The 16,851-nt window shown below is 40.8% G+C and overlaps 1 protein-coding gene across 1 annotated transcript in view; it reads left to right on the top strand.

Moving 5' to 3' along the window:
• blk (BLK proto-oncogene, Src family tyrosine kinase) overlaps positions 1–16,851 on the top strand; it is a 38,595-nt gene that overhangs the window by 5,517 nt on the left and 16,227 nt on the right. The window contains exons 6-11 of the mRNA XM_036976393.1: positions 752–855; positions 1,248–1,397; positions 5,198–5,350; positions 5,600–5,779; positions 6,665–6,741; positions 8,462–8,612. Of these exons, the coding sequence (XP_036832288.1) occupies positions 752–855; positions 1,248–1,397; positions 5,198–5,350; positions 5,600–5,779; positions 6,665–6,741; positions 8,462–8,612 (815 nt within the window). The remainder of the gene's footprint in view (positions 1–751; positions 856–1,247; positions 1,398–5,197; positions 5,351–5,599; positions 5,780–6,664; positions 6,742–8,461; positions 8,613–16,851) is intronic.

Genomic DNA, 16,851 nt, shown 5'->3' with positions numbered 1-16,851 from the left:
TTCCTGTATCCGTATGCTTCCTGTATCAGTATGCTTCCTGTATCAGTATGCTTCCTGTATCAATATGCTTCCTGTATCACTATGCTTCCTGTATCAATATGCTTCCTGTATCACTATGCTTCCTGTATCAATATACATCCTGTATCAATATTCTTCCTGTATCAGTATGATTCCTGTATCAGTATGCTTCCTGTATCAATATGCTTCCTGTATCACTATGCTTCCTGTATCAATATACATCCTGTATCAATATTCTTCCTGTATCAGTATGATTCCTGTATCAATATGCTTCCTGTATCAATATGCTTCCTGTATCACTATGCTACCTGTATCAGTATGCTTCTTGTATCACTATGCTTCCTGTTTTAATATGGTTCCTGTATCAATATGCTTCCTGTATCAATATGCTTCCTGTATCCGTATGCTTCCTGTATCAGTATGCTTCCTGTATCAGTATGCTTCCTGTATCAATATGCTTTCTGTATCACTATGCTACCTGTATCAATATGCTTCTTGTATCACTATGCTTCCTGTTTTAATATGCTTCCTGTATCAATATGCTTCCTGTATCAATATGCTTCCTGTATCCGTATGCTTCCTGTATCAGTATGCTTCCTGTATCAGTATGCTTCCTGTATCAATATGCTTCCTGTATCACTATGCTTCCTGTATCAATATGCTTCCTGTATCAATATGCTAAGTATGTAACACATTATTTGGCGACACTTCCCTGTTCTTCCATGTATTGTAGATGGTTTTTCAAGGACCTGAGTCGTAGAGAGACAGAGCGTCTGCTCCTGGCTCCGGGGAATAAAGCCGGGTCATTTCTAGTTCGAGAGAGTGAGACCACCAAAGGTCAGAATCATCCTCTCTGCCTTTTTTAAAGTACAACATTGCCATTTTCAGAACAACACAACATTTTTTAAAATTGAAAATAGCTCCAAAAATATAATACAGAAAGGCTTGGAATGGTCAAATCGTCCATCTTGTACGTATAACCATATAATTGGCATTAACAGAACTGACATATACATTAAACAAACTGATACAAGCTGATATCAAGGACTGAAAAAAACAAAAAGCCTCATAAAGCTGTAAGCTAATCAAATTGTATTGGTCACATACACATGGTTTAGCAGATGTTAATTGCGAGCGTAGCGAAATGCTTGAGCTTCTAGTTCCGACGCGCTCAGTAATATCTAACACGCTAACACACTGTATGTGTCATTGACATGTCGCCCCAAAAGGTGCTCTCTCCCTGTCCATCAGAGACGTAGGGCTGGAGCATGGGGATGTGGTGAAGCACTACAAGATCCGTTCCCTGGATAACGGAGGGTTCTACATCTCTCCGTCCACCTCCTTCTCCTCCCTGCAGGAGCTGGTCAAGTACTATACCCGTGAGTTAAAAATGACCACGAACATCAAGGTTATATATTTGAGGTTAAAGTTCATATGACCATAACAATACTCCATAATGACATCACAATACTCCATAATGACATCACAATACCCCATAATGACATCACAATACTCCATAACGACATCACAATACTCCATAATGACATCACAATACTCCACAATGACATCACAATACCCCATAATGACATCACAATACTCCATAACGGCATCACAATACCCCATAATGACATCACAATACCCCATAATGACATCACAATACTCCATAACGACACCACAATACCCCATAACGACATCACAATACCCCATAATGACATCACAATACTCCATAACGACATCACAATACCCCATAATGACATCACAATACCCCATAATGACATCACAATACTCCATAACGACATCACAATACCCCATAACGACATCACAATACCCCATAACGACATCACAATACTCCATAACGACATCACAATACCCCATAATGACATCACAATACCCCATAATGACATCACAATACCCCATAATACAGACCCGGGTTTGATCCTGGTTATATATTTCTTTCTCTTTACATCCCCTGGATAGTCTACTGTTGAAGTGTCCTGGGGGTAAAGAACACATTTTTAGAAACAAAACAAGAAGAAAAAAAAACATAAGGAGGGTTTGAGGTTAAAGTTCATATGACCTCTTTAAAGGTCAAGGAGTAAAAAGCCGTAGACTGGAATCCGATCATCGCGTAGCATTTCAAAGTAAACCAGCTAACTACACCGATGTTTTTACAGCCCGAGTGTAGATTTCAGCCCGCCACATTGGCGACGGTGGTCGTCGTGGTTCACTTGTGATTGCGCAACGTGCTGTCACTGCTTAATGAACAATCTCTTACCTTATCACAGCTTCAACAAAACATAACAACTTGACTTCCTTACATGTAAAATAGACCAAAGAGGCCAACCTACATCTATACGTTTACCCGTATGAGAGGATGAGGATCTTACTATCAGCTGGCAGAAAGTACGTCAACTCTTCATATATAGTGAAGTAAAGTCTTCTTGATTGGAAGCTTTAAGGAGGTTCTCTGCCTCGTGTTGTGAACTGCTTCATTTCCTGTCGAGGTGAGCAGTGTTTTCTAATCTATTGTGGTGGCCTTATGACCAAATAACCAGCCCCCCCCCCAGACACATTCGTAAGTCAGATAGGTTCTCTCATCAAATCATACAATGGTTGTAGACTACAATGAAATGGTTGCTTATGAGCCCTTTCCAACGATGTAGAATATACAGTGCCTTGCGAAAGTATTCGGCCCCCTTGAACTTTGCAACCTTTTGCCACATTTCAGGCTTCAAACATAAATATATAAAACTGTATTTTTTTGTGAAGAATCAACAACAAGTGGAACACAATCATGAAGTGGAACGACATTTATTGGATATTTCAAACTTTTTTAACAAATCAAAAACTGAAAAATTGGGCGTGCAAAATTATTCAGCCCCTTTACTTTCAGTGCAGCAAACTCTCTCCAGAAGTTCAGTGAGGATCTCTGAATGATCCAATGTTGACCTAAATGACTAATGATGATAAATACAATCCACCTGTGTGTAATCAAGTCTCCGTATAAATGCACCTGCACTGTGATAGTCTCAGAGGTCCGTTAAAAGCGCAGAGAGCGTCATGAAGAACAAGGAACACACCAGGCAGGTCCGAGATACTGTTGTGAAGAAGTTTAAAGCCGGATTTGGATACAAAAAGATTTCCCAAGCTTTAAACATCCCAAGGAGCACTGTGCAAGCGATAATATTGAAATGGAAGGAGTATCAGACCACTGCAAATCTACCAAGACCTGGCCGTCCCTCTAAACTTTCAGCTCATACAAGGAGAAGACTGATCAGAGATGCAGCCAAGAGGCCCATGATCACTCTGGATGAACTGCAGAGATCTACAGCTGAGGTGGGAGACTCTGTCCATAGGACAACAATCAGTTGTATATTGCACAAATCTGGCCTTTATGGAAGAGTGGCAAGAAGAAAGCCATTTCTTAAAGATATCCATAAAAAGTGTAGTTTAAAGTTTGCCACAAGCCACCTGGGAGACACACCAAACATGTGGAAGAAGGTGCTCTGGTCAGATGAAACCAAAATTGAACTTTTTGGCAACAATGCAAAACATTATGTTTGGCGTAAAAGCAACACAGCTGAACACACCATCCCCACTGTCAAACATGGTGGTGGCAGCATCATGGTTTGGGCCTGCTTTTCTTCAGCAGGGACAGGGAAGATGGTTAAAATTGATGGGAAGATGGATGGAGCCAAATACAGGACCATTCTGGAAGAAAACCTGATGGAGTCTGCAAACACCTGAGACTGGGACGGAGATTTGTCTTCCAACAAGACAATGATCCAAAACATAAAGCAAAATCTACAATGGAATGGTTCAAAAATAAACATATCCAGGTGTTAGAATGGCCAAGTCAAAGTCCAGACCTGAATCCAATCGAGAATCTGTGGAAAGAACTGAAAACTGCTGTTCACAAATGCTCTCCATCCAACCTCACTGAGCTCGAGCTGTTTTGCAAGGAGGAATGGGAAACAATTTCAGTCTCTCGATGTGCAAAACTGATAGAGACATACCCCAAGCGACTTACAGCTGTAATCGCAGCAAAAGGTGGCGCTACAAAGTATTAACTTAAGGGGGCTGAATAATTTTGCACGCCCAATTTTTCAGTTTTTGATTTGTTAAAAGAGTTTGAAATATCCAATAAATGTCGTTCCACTTCATGATTGTGTCCCACTTGTTGTTGATTCTTCACAAAAAAATACAGTTTTATATCTTTATGTTTGAAGCCTGAAATGTGGCAAAAGGTCGCAAAGTTCAAGAGGGCCGAATACTTTCGCAAGGCACTGTACATCTCCACTAGGATGATAGATGACAGATGTGATCTACATCTCCACTAGGATGATAGATGTAATCTACATCTCCACTAGGATGATAGATGACAGATGTAATCTACATCTCCACTAGGATGATAGATGACAGATGTGATCTACATCTCCACTAGGATGATAGATGACAGATGTAATCTACATCTCCACTAGGATGATAGATGACAGATGTGATCTACATCTCCACTAGGATGATAGATGACAGATGTGATCTACATCTCCACTAGGATGATAGATGACAGATGTGATCTACATCTCCACTAGGATGATAGATGACAGATGTGATCTACATCTCCACTAGGATGATAGATGACAGATGTGATCTACATCTCCACTAGGATGATGTGAATGATTTTTAAAATTATTTCTACATAGTCTACAACTTTCTCATATTGAACTTCTTAACATGAGTGGGGCGGGTGTGGCTTCATTGACATTGATCTCAAGAGCAGCTGTTCACTTATTTTGTCTGCTCGAACACAGGTCCTCCCTCCGACAGTAAAAAACATCCGCTGTGCGGGTTGGTCTGCCATCGATCCGATTGAATCCAGGTCTGAATGTAAAAAGTGAAGACTTCAAAAAACATGGCAGGGTTTTTTTTTGTTTTTGTTTTTGTTTTGTTATTTCAAATCTTCATGCCTCTGGAAAGGTTACTGAACTAGCGAGCATGGTTCACCCAATCACCTGTGTTGTCATCAGATGCCTTTTTGTCTGGGTGCTCTACCGCAATCAATAACAATGAAAATGTATAAATAGGGAACAGCATGTGTTTCTCTCTGAGGTCTATTTTCTGTGTCACAGGCATGGCTGACGGGCTATAATTCTCTCTGGGGTCTGTTGTTGTGTCATAGGTACGTGTGATGGATTGTGTCAGCGTCTGAACGCCCCCTGCAAGCCGAAGGCCCCCGTCCAGCCGTGGGCCCAGGACGCGTGGGAGATCCCCAGAGACACGCTGAAAATGATCAGGAAGTTGGGAGCAGGACAGTTTGGAGAAGTCTGGATGGGTACGAGATATGCTGAAGCAATGTGTGTGTGTGTGTGTGTGTGTGCGTGCGTGTGTGTGTGTGTGTGTGTGTGTGTGTGTGTGTGTGTGTGTGTGTGTGTGTGTGTGTGTGTGTGCGTGCGTGCGTGTGTGATTTTGTTTACCTTTGCATTAATGTTCTTCCCACCTATTGCAATCTCCAAACGGTCCTCAGTCTGTTACATAAGTCTCATGACTTATGGGTTCTTCTCGTATCGTCCCCTATGGCCAGGTTACTATAATGGCAATCAGAAGGTGGCGGTGAAAACCCTGAAGGAAGGGACCATGGAGCCTGAGGCCTTCCTCCAGGAGGCCAACCTGATGAAGCAGCTGCAACACGACAGACTGGTCCGCCTCTACGCCGTCGTCACCATGGAACCCATCTACATTGTCACGGAGTTCATGATCAATGGTGAGAGAGATTGTCTGTGTGTGTGACCATGGAGAGAGAGAGAGAGAGAGAGAGAGAGAGAGAGAGAGAGAGAGAGAGAGAGAGAGAGAGAGAGAGAGAGAGAGATTGTGTGTGTGAGCCTGGTGAGAGAGATAGTCTGTGTGTGTGAGCCTGGTGAGAGAGATAGTCTGTGTGTGTGAGCCTGGTGAGAGAGATAGTCTGTGTGTGTGAGCATGGTGAGAGAGATAGTCTGTGTGTGTGAGCATGGTGAGTGAGAGAGAGAGGCTACAGTCCCGTATCTGAAATGACATGATTAATTGATCAGGAAAAGCATGCAGTTACATGCTGTATAACTCTGACCATAGAGCTAAATCTGTACAATTGTTTCGCATGGAATAATCAGAAACTATGCTCTTCAAGAGGTGATGGACATTACAACTAGATAATGGTAATCATTTATTTGCAATCCCCTTGAAAACGTTGTGTCAAGGTTTTTAATGGAGCTGGATGTCTCCTTGCACCCCAGAAGACAAACGGAACACAGCTTATTGTGACGTTTTATTGACGATGACCTATTGTAATTTATTCCTGACCAAGATGGCTGCCATTATCAGCTATGCAGGTCTGTGACATCAGCCACTCTAGTAAATGATAAGATCTCAATGGGAAGGACACTGCTATGTGCTTTAGTCATTGCAGGAAATAGTATTAAGAAAATGGATTACACTTTCCATTATGGTCTTTCAATTGGTATTTATCTGGTATGTACCTGGTATTTCTCTAGAAATGTACAGTATGTGGTAACAATGGGTTTCTGCATGTTGGTAAGTACCTAGATGTTTCTGTACTGTGATTTAAAGTGCAACAGTTCTAACAGCTTTGTGCGTCTTCTTTCCTTATCTACAGGAAGTCTGTTGGACTTCCTGAAAACAGACGAGGGCAAGAAGTTGAAGCTCACCAAACTGATAGACATGTCAGCCCAGGTGGGACATCATTACAAGTCATTCCTCTAAAACAACTTAATTGTCGGAGTCAAATGTACCAACAAAAAAAAATGTAAAACTGCCCAACAGGAAATAGAAACATGATCCGGTAGATTGTGTATGACTCTGTATTATGTTTGTCATTTTTTATTATTTTTATTTAACCTTTATTTAACTAGGCAAGTCAGTTAAGAACAATTTCTTATTTACAATGACGGCCTCCAAGAGGCAAAAGGCCTCCTGTGGGGACGGGGGCTGGGATTAAACATTAAAAATATTTTAAATATTTGACCAGTATCATATGCCAAATGTTATACCCCTATATTTGATCTTTAAATCAAATAAAATTGTATTTTTCACATGCGCCGAATACGACAGGTGTAGTAGACCTTACAGTGAAATGTTTACTTACGAGCCCTTAACCAACATTGCAGTTTAAAAAAATAAATCTGAATAAGAAATAAAAGTAACATGTAATTAAAGACTGGCAGTAAAATAACAATAGCTAATAACAATACAGGGGGGGGGGGGGGGGGGGGGGGGGTACGGGTACAGAGCTAATTTTCCAAAACCATGTCTTGATTTAAAAAAAGATGAATGATGAGTTTGCAATTTGAAGAACTTCAAATCGCTGAGTGAAGCGCTAGACTTTCTCTGAATAGCTTCCTAGCAACATTACGGGCATGCACTAGGACAATGTGTGTCCTAAAATGGCATCCTATTTCGATGTAGTGTACTGCTTTTGACCGAAGGCCTATGTGAAGTAGATTAGGTAAGATAATAGGGTGTCGTTTGATGAGGCAGCTACTGAATCAAACACCAGTTCAGGAAACAAAACAAACATTTCAGAGAAGTCAACTATTTATAGTCCTGTCGTACATCCGTTTTAAAAAGCAGTTTTTTTTCTTATTTTTCTGCACAAACACGTGGAAAGTGTCAGTTCTAGCTAGCTAGTGTGTAAAATGAGGTGGTTTATGTGGTTTCTGCGGCGGGCTAAGAAGAGCTGATTGTGTACTGCTGGGTTTTCCAGCCCCCGCCCTTCTTCATCATTAACATCCGGACAGGAAGTGAGGTCGTTTTCTTCTTCTTCTTCTTTTCCAGCCACCATGGCATTCGCCCCTCTGAGACCACACGTGTCACTTCCTTTGAGAGGGCATATCCTGTCTAACCCACTTTACTGTGTCAGTGGAATGCTTTCCTAATGGCATCTTTTTTTACAATGTGGTGCACTACTTTTGACCCTGGCCCCTGGTCAAAATGTATGAACTATATAAGGTATTGAGATGCACCAAGGTCTGACTAGAATAGAGTGAAGGAGCGTTGTGACTGCATAGGAAACAAATAAGTAAGAGTATTGAAATGGTCTGACATCCGGTGGTGCATGTTTGTTGAGTAGCAGGCCTGTATGAGGGTCCGTGTTTTTTTTAATCAATCGTTTGGGTCCAGAATGATTCTATCTGATCTAAAATTAGAAAAAAAATGACTATCTAGAAATGTCTAAATCATCTGTCTGTCTCTGTCTCTGTCTTTCGTCTCTCTCGTTCTCATCTTTCTCTCATCTCACTCTCTCTCTCGTCTCTCTCTCGTCTTTCTCTCTCTCTCTCTCTCGTCTCTCTCTCTCTCGTCTCTTTCTCTCGTCTCTCTATTTCTCGTCTCTCTCTCGTCTCTCTCTCTCTCTCTCGTCTAACTCTCTCTCTCGTCTCTCTCTCTCGTGTACTAGATAGCTGAAGGCATGGCCTACATTGAGAAGAAAAACTATATCCACAGAGACCTGCGAGCCGCCAACATTCTGGTCAATGAGACTCTCCACTGCAAGATAGCAGACTTTGGCCTGGCCAGGATCATAGAAACGGAGTACACAGCAAAAGAAGGTATGACAATTTCCCCCCTCTTCATTTAACGAGGCAAGTCAGTTAAGAACAAATTCTTATTTTCAATGACGGCCTAGGAACAGTGGGTTAACTGCCTTGTTCAGGGACAGAACGGCAGATTTTTACCTTGTCAGCTCGGGGATCTTGCAACCTTTAGGTTACTAGTCCAACGCTCTTACCACTAGGCTACCTAACGCCCCAAGGAGTGACAATGAGGCAGTGTCGACACAGGAAACATAGTACACAGCAAAAGAAGCTATGACTATCAGGCAGCGTTTACACAGGCAGCCGAATTCTGATCTTTTGGCCAATTATATGCAAAGGATCTAATCTGATTGGTCAAAAGACCAATTACTGGCAAAAAGATCAGATTTTCAATTGACATGACGTCCTTGCCTTTGGTTGTGGCTGGCAACGCGACACACTTGGTCCGCTGCTCAAATTTACCGTAAATATCACAGTAGCCACTAGCCAGTAAGCGCAAACTATTCAACAATGACTAAAACATATTACAATAGTGAATAATACAACCAAACTATATTACACTCTTGAAAAATACAACAATTCATGAGTATGCATGTGGGTTTGTTTTTGTTGTCTGTAGGGGGGGCTACACGTTACATTTTAGCGTCAAGACAAAAGCACAGAGTTGCTAACAGCATGTCTTCATCAAGTATCACTACAAAATGATGAACCCTCTCATACGAACATAACAGTACAGTACGTCTACCGTACAACATTACGACAAAACCAGGCGTCATTATTATCATAAAGGCACATACAAATCACTGCACGTGGTAAAAGCTAATTGCTACTGGGGGGGGGGAAAGTGTGTATTTAAAGTGAATTCACCGCAAATGGGCTGCTTGACGTCGTGTTTTTATAGCCGAAGCTATTGACTCATAACCTAAAATAGACCCCATTTATTTGTGTTCTGAGATAATGTGAACACGATCAAATGTGGATTGAAATTTTCACACTTCAGGTGGATAGACTACCTAGGCCTTTTTAAATCCAAAATGATTCACTGCAATCAATCAATCAATCAATTATTCAATCAATTAATTAATCAATCAATCAATTATTCAATCAATCAATCAATTATTCAATCAATCAATCAATCAATCAATCAATTCATCAATCAATCAATTAATCAATCAATTAATCAATCAATTCATCAATCAATCAATCACTTAATCAATAGTGATGTTTTGCCAGCCTATTCCAGGAGTTTTACCAGGAGTATTTAAAAGAACAACCTTTACGACCTGATTTGAAAAATAATCTTGTACCATCATCAGCTCATATAGAACCGTTTATTTTTTTTACTGTCATACCAACAAGCGCTCACAGTCATCATTCGAGAATTAGAGGCTCAGCCACGTTCTCCAAACGTCAATTTTAGAAGTGTTTTTGTTGCTCCTGCATCGTTCCATTTCTCCAAACGTCAAGTTTCTAAGTTAAGAGTTATGTTTAGGCACTCATTCCGAATGGTTAAGGTAAGGGTTAAAGGGTAGGTGTATTAATTTAAGTTACGGTAATTAAAGGGTAGGTGTATTAATTTAAGTTAAGGTAAGTGTTAAAGGGTAGGTGTATTAATATAAGGTAAGGGTTAAAGGGTAGGTGTATTAATTTAAGTTAAGGTAAGGATTAAAGGGTAGGTGTATTAATTTAAGGTAAGGGTTAAAGGGTAGGTGTATTAATTTAAGTTAAGGGTTAAAGGGTAGGTGAATTAATTTAAGTTAAGGTAAGGGTTAAAGGGTAGGTGTATTAATTTAAGTTAAGGTAAGGGTTAAAGGGTAGGTGTATTAATTTAAGTTAAGGTAATTAAAGGGTAGGTGCATTAATTTAAGTTAAGGTAAGGGTTAAAGGGTAGGTGTATTAATTTAAGTTAAGGGTTAAAGGGTAGGTGTATTAATTTAAGTTACGGTAATTAAAGGGTAGGTGTATTAATTTAAGTTAAGGTAAGTGTTAAAGGGTAGGTGTATTAATATAAGGTAAGGGTTAAAGGGTAGGTGTATTAATTTAAGTTATGGTAAGGGTTAAAGGGTAGGTGTATTAATTTAAGGTAAGGGTTAAAGGGTAGGTGTATTAATTTAAGTTAAGGGTTAAAGGGTAGGTGAATTAATTTAAGTTAAGGTAAGGGTTAAAGGGTAGGTGTATTAATTTAAGTTAAGGTAAGGGTTAAAGGGTAGGTGTATTAATTTAAGTTAAGGTAAAGGTTAAAGGGTAGGTGTATTAATTTAAGTTAAGGTAAGGGTTAAAGGGTAGGTGTATTAATTTAAGTTAAGGTAAAGGTTAAAGGGTAGGTGTATTAATTTAAGTTAAGGTAAGGGTTAAAGGGTAGGTGTATTAATTTAAGTTAAGGTAAGGGTTAAAGGGTAGGTGTATTAATTTAAGTTACGGTAAAGGTTAAAGGGTAGGTGTATTAATTTAAGTTAAGGTAAGGGTTAAAGGCTAGGTGTATTAATTTAAGTTAAGGTAAGGGTTAAAGGGTAGGTGTATTAATTTAAGTTACGGTAATTAAAGGGTAGGTGTATTAATTTAAGTTACGGTAATTAAAGGGTAGGTGTATTAATTTAAGTTAAGGTAAAGGTTAAAGGGTAGGTGTATTAATTTAAGTTAAGGTAAGGGTTAAAGGGTAGGTGTATTAATTTAAGTTAAGGTAAGGGTTAAAGGGTAGGTGTATTAATTTAAGTTACGGTAATTAAAGGGTAGGTGTATTAATTTAAGTTAAGGTAAGGGTTAAAGGGTAGGTGTATTAATTTAAGTTACGGTAATTAAAGGGTAGGTGTATTAATTTAAGTTAAGGTAAGGGTTAAAGGGTAGGTGTATTAATTTAAGTTAAGGTAAGGGTTAAAGGGTAGGTGTATTAATTTAAGTTAAGGTAAGGGTTAAAGGGTAGGTGTATTCATTTAAGTTAAGGGTTAAAGGGTAGGTGTATTAATTTAAGTTAAGTTAAGGGTTAAAGGGTAGGTGTATTAATTTAAGGTAATGGTTAAAGGGTAGGTGTGTTCATTTTAGTTAAGGTAAGGGTTAAAGGGTAGGTGTATTAATTTAAGGTAATGGTTAAAGGGTAGGTGTGTTCATTTAAGTTAAGTTAAGGGTTAAAGGGTAGGTGTATTAATTTTAGTTAAGTTAAGGGTTAAAGGGTAGGTGTATTAATTTAAGGTAATGGTTAAAGGGTAGGTGTGTTCATTTTAGTTAAGGTAAGGGTTAAAGGGTAGGTGTATTAATTTAAGGTAAGGGTTAAACGGTAGGTAGCGTAAACGTAACCACATGTAACATATGGATTTGCATTAGTGTACACAATGAAAAGTCCCAACGCAAAGTCACACCTCACGTTTCTGTTTTTGGAGTTATTACATGAAACCAAATCAGAATTTTGAAGAATGCCAAAGTCATGTCGGAATTTTTTTTTTCGGCGTGTGATGTAATATGGAGGACTCAGCAGGCCAGCCTATTCACTATAATGTAAACTTCAACTGGAATAACTTAATGTATAACTTCAAATTCAACCAAATCGTTTGCACTCATGACTACTGGTTTCAATTACGTTTTCAGCCAACTTACGAGCAAACATTTTGTGATTGTATTGTAACAAGTCGACTTGTAAGGTTGCTAGCAAACTATCCTGCTAAGATTAGCCCTACTAGCCTGCTAACGTTAGCTCTACTAGCCTGCTAAGGTTAGCCCTACTAGCCTGCTAAGGTTAGCCCTACTAGCCTGCTAAGGTTACCCCTACTAGCCTGCTAACGTTAGCTCTACTAGCCTGCTAAGGTTAGCCATACTAGCCTGCTAAGGTTAGCCCTACTACCAGCCTGCTAAGGTTAGCCCTACTACCAGCCTGCTAAGGTTAGCCCTACTAGCCTGCTAAGGTTAGCCCTACTGGCCTGCTAAGGTTAGCCCTACTAGTCTGATAAGGTTAGCCCTACCAGCCTGCTAAGGTTAGCCCTACTAGCCTGCTAAGGTTAGCCCTACTGGCCTGCTAAGGTTAGCCCTACTAGCCTGATAAGGTTAGCCCTACCAGCCTGCTAACGTTAGCCCTACTAGCCTGCTAAGGTTAGCCCTACCACCTACTAATGTTACTTTAGCACTGAATTAGTCAGCCAGTTGCTATCAACAACTAGCTTACAGCTACAGTGCCCTCAGAAAGTATTCATGCTCCTTGATTTATTCCACATTTTGTTGTGTTACAGCCTGAATTCAAAATGGATTACATTCTTTTATCACCCATCTACACACAATACCCCATAATGACAAAATGAAAACAGAAATATTACATTTACATAAGTATTCACAACCTTGAGTCAATATTTTATAGGAACATTCACTGTCTTGTTGGTAAACAACTCCAGTGTACAGTATTTACAGGCCAGCAGAATACCACCCTGCATCCCACTGCTGGCTTGCTTCTGACGCTAAGCAGGGTTGGTCCTGGTTGGTCCCTGGATGGGAGACCAGATGCTGCTGGAAGTGGTGTTGGAGGGACAGTAGGAGGCACCTTTTCCTATGGTTTAAAAAAATATCCCAGTGCCCCAGGGCAGTGATTGAGGACATTGTCCGGTGTAGGGGGTGTTAAACGGGTGTCCTGACTCTCTGTGGTCACTAAAAGATCTCATGGCACTCATCGTAAGTGTTAACCCCGGTGTTCTGGCTAAATTCCCAATCTGACTCTTATACCATCATGGTCACCTAATCATCCCCAGTTTACAATTGGCTACGCGTTGGATTTACCCCAGACATAATACTTTGTATTCAGGACAAAATGTTCATTGGTCACATTTTTTACAGTTTTACTTTAGTGCCTTGTTGCAAACAGGATGCATGTTTTGGATTTTTTTTTATGTGTACAGTCTTCCTTATTTTCACTTCTGTCAAGTTGTTGATCAATCCTCAGTTTTCTCCGATTTATTTATTTTTTATTTTTATTTCACCTTTATTTAACCAGGTAGGCTAGTTGAGAACAATTTCTCATTTACAACTGCGACCTCTGGTCAAGATAAAGCAAAGCAGTGCGACAGAAACAACAACACAGAGTTACACATGGAATAAACAAGCGTACTGTCAATAACACAATAGAAAAAAAGAAAGTCTATATACAGTGTGTGCAAATGGCATGAGGAGGTAAGGCAATAAATAGGCCATAGTAGCAGAGTAATTACAATTTAGAAGATAAACACTGGAGTGATAGATGAGCAGATGATGATGAGCAGATGATGGTGTGTAAGTAGAGATACTGGTGTGCAAAAGAGCAGCAAAGTAAATAAAAACAATATGGGGATGAGGTAGGTAGATTGGGTGGGCTATTTACAGATGGACTATGTACAGCTGCAGCGATCGGTTAGCTGCTCAGATAGCAGATGTTTAAAGTTAGTGAGGGAAATGTAAGTCTCCTTTTTGCAATTTGTTCCAGTCACAGGCAGCAGAGAACTGGAAGGAAAGGCTGCCAAAGGAAGTGTTGGCTTTAGGGATGACCAGTGAGATATACCTGCTGGAGCTTGTGATACGAGTGGGTGCTGCTATTGTGACCTGTGAGCTGAGATAAGACGGGGCTTTACCTAGCATAGACTTTTAGATGACCTGGAGCCAGTGGGTCTGGCGACGAATATGTAGCGAGGGCCAGCCGACTAGAGCATAGAGGTCGCAGTGGTGGGTGGTATAAGGCGCTTTGGTAACAAAACGGATGGCACTGTGATAGACAACATCCAATTTGCTGAGTAGAGTATTGGAAGCTATTTTGTAGATGACATCGCCGAAGTCGAGGATCGGTAGGATAGTCAGTTTTACTAGGGTAAGTTTGGCGGCGTGAGTGAAGGAGACTTTGTTGCGAAATAGAAAGCCGATTCTAGATTTGATTTTGGATTGGAGATGTTTGATATGAGTCTGGAAGACTCTGCCAGAGGTCCGGACAACAGGAAGACTCTGCCAGAGGTCCGGACAACAGGAAGACTCTGCCAGAGACAACAGGACCTCCGAGTTGACACACTGAACTCTGTCTGCGAAGTAGTTGGTGAACCAGGCGAGTCAGTCATTTGAGAAACCAAGGCTGTTGAGTCTGCCAATAGTCGAAAGTCGAAAGCCTTGGCCAGGTCGAATACGGCTGCACAGTACTGTCTTTTCTCGATGGCGGTTATGATATCGTTTAGGACCTTGAGCATGGCTGAGGTGAACCCGTGACCAGCTCAGAAACAGGGTTGCATAGTGGAGAATGTACGGTGGGATTCAAAATGGTCGATGATCTGTTTATTAACTTGGCTTTTGAAGACTTTAGAAAGGCAGGGCAGGATGGATATAGGTCTGTAGCAGTTTGGGTCCAGTTTGGGTCTAGAGTGCAGCTTTCCAATCTTTAGGGATCTCGGACTAAATGAAAGAGAGGTTGAACAGACTGGTAATAGGGGTTGCAACAATGGCTGCGGATAATTTTAGAAAGAGAGGGTCCAGATTGTCTAGCCCAGCTGATTTGTACAGGGCCAGGTTTCGCAGCTCTTTCAGAACATCTGCAATCTGGATTTGGGTGAAGGAGAAGCTGGGGGGCCTCGGGCAAGAAGCTGTGAGGGTTGCTGAGCTGAGAGGGTTGCGGAGCTGTTGGCCGGTGACAGTAACATGTATAGTCTAGTGGTGGGCAGTAACATGTATAGTGGTGGACAGTAACATGTATAGTCTAGTGGTGGACAGTAACATGTATAGTGGTGGACAGTAACATGTATAGTGGTGGGCAGTAACATGTATAGTGGTGGACAGTAACATGTATAGTCTAGTGGTGGACAGTAACATGTATAGTCTAGTGGTGGACAGTAACATGTATAGTCTAGTGGTGGACAGTAACATGTATAGTGGTGGACAGTAACATGTATAGTGGTGGGCAGTAACATGTATAGTGGTGGACAGTAACATGTATAGTCTAGTGGTGGGCAGTAACATGTATAGTGGTGGGCAGTAACATGTTTAGTGGTGGACAGTAACATGTATAGTGGTGGACAGTAACATGTATAGTCTAGTGGTGGGCAGTAACATGTATAGTGGTGGACAGTAGGATGTATAGTGGTGGACAGTAACATGTATAGTCTAGTGGTGGACAGTAACATGTATAGTGGTGGACAGTAACATGTATAGTGGTGGGCAGTAACATGTATAGTGGTGGACAGTAACATGTATAGTGGTGGACAGTAACATGTATAGTGGTGGACAGTAACATGTATAGTCTAGTGGTGGACAGTAACATGTATAGTGGTGGACAGTAACATGTATAGTGGTGGACAGTAACATGTATAGTGGTGGACAGTAACATGTATAGTGGTGGACAGTAACATGTTTAGTGGTGGATAGTAACATGTATAGTGGTGGACAGTAACATGTCTAGTGGTGGACAGTAACATGTATAGTCTAGTGGTGGACGGTAACATGTATAGTGGTGGACAGTAACATGTTTAGTGGTGGACAGTAACATGTTTAGTGGTGGACAGTAACATGTTTAGTGGTGGACAGTAACATGTCTAGTGGTGGACAGTAACATGTTTAGTGGTGGACAGTAACATGTCTAGTGGTGGACAGTAACATGTAGTGGTGGACAGTAACATGTCTAGTGGTGGACAGTAACATGTTTAGTGGGGGACAGTAACATGTCTAGTGGTGGACATTAACATGTATAGTCTAGTGGTGGACAGTAACATGTATAGTCTAGTGGTGGACAGTAACATGTATAGTGGTGGACAGTAACATGTATAGTGGTGGGCAGTAACATGTATAGTGGTGGACAGTAACATGTATAGTCTAGTGGTGGGCAGTAACATGTATAGTGGTGGGCAGTAACATGTATAGTGGTGGACAGTAACATGTATAGTGGTGGACAGTAACATGTATAGTCTAGTGGTGGGCAGTAACATGTATAGTGGTGGACAGTAGGATGTATAGTGGTGGACAGTAACATGTATAGTCTAGTGGTGGACAGTAACATGTATAGTGGTGGACAGTAACATGTATAGTGGTGGACAGTAACATGTATAGTGGTGGGCAGTAACATGTATAGTGGTGGACAGTAACATGTATAGTCTAGTGGTGGACAGTAACATGTATAGTGGTGGACAGTAACATGTATAGTGGTGGACAGTAACATGTATAGTGGTGGACAGTAACATGTATAGTGGTGGACAGTAACATGTTTAGTGGTGGATAGTAACATGTATAGTGGTGGACAGTAACATGTCTAGTGGTGGACAGTAACATGTATAGTCTAGTG

This window comes from Oncorhynchus mykiss, chromosome 4, assembly GCF_013265735.2.
Source record: "Oncorhynchus mykiss isolate Arlee chromosome 4, USDA_OmykA_1.1, whole genome shotgun sequence".
Taxonomy (NCBI): Eukaryota; Metazoa; Chordata; class Actinopteri; order Salmoniformes; family Salmonidae; genus Oncorhynchus; species Oncorhynchus mykiss.
The sequence above is the reverse complement of the archived record's forward strand: the minus strand, read 5'-3'. Positions and strand labels throughout refer to the sequence as shown.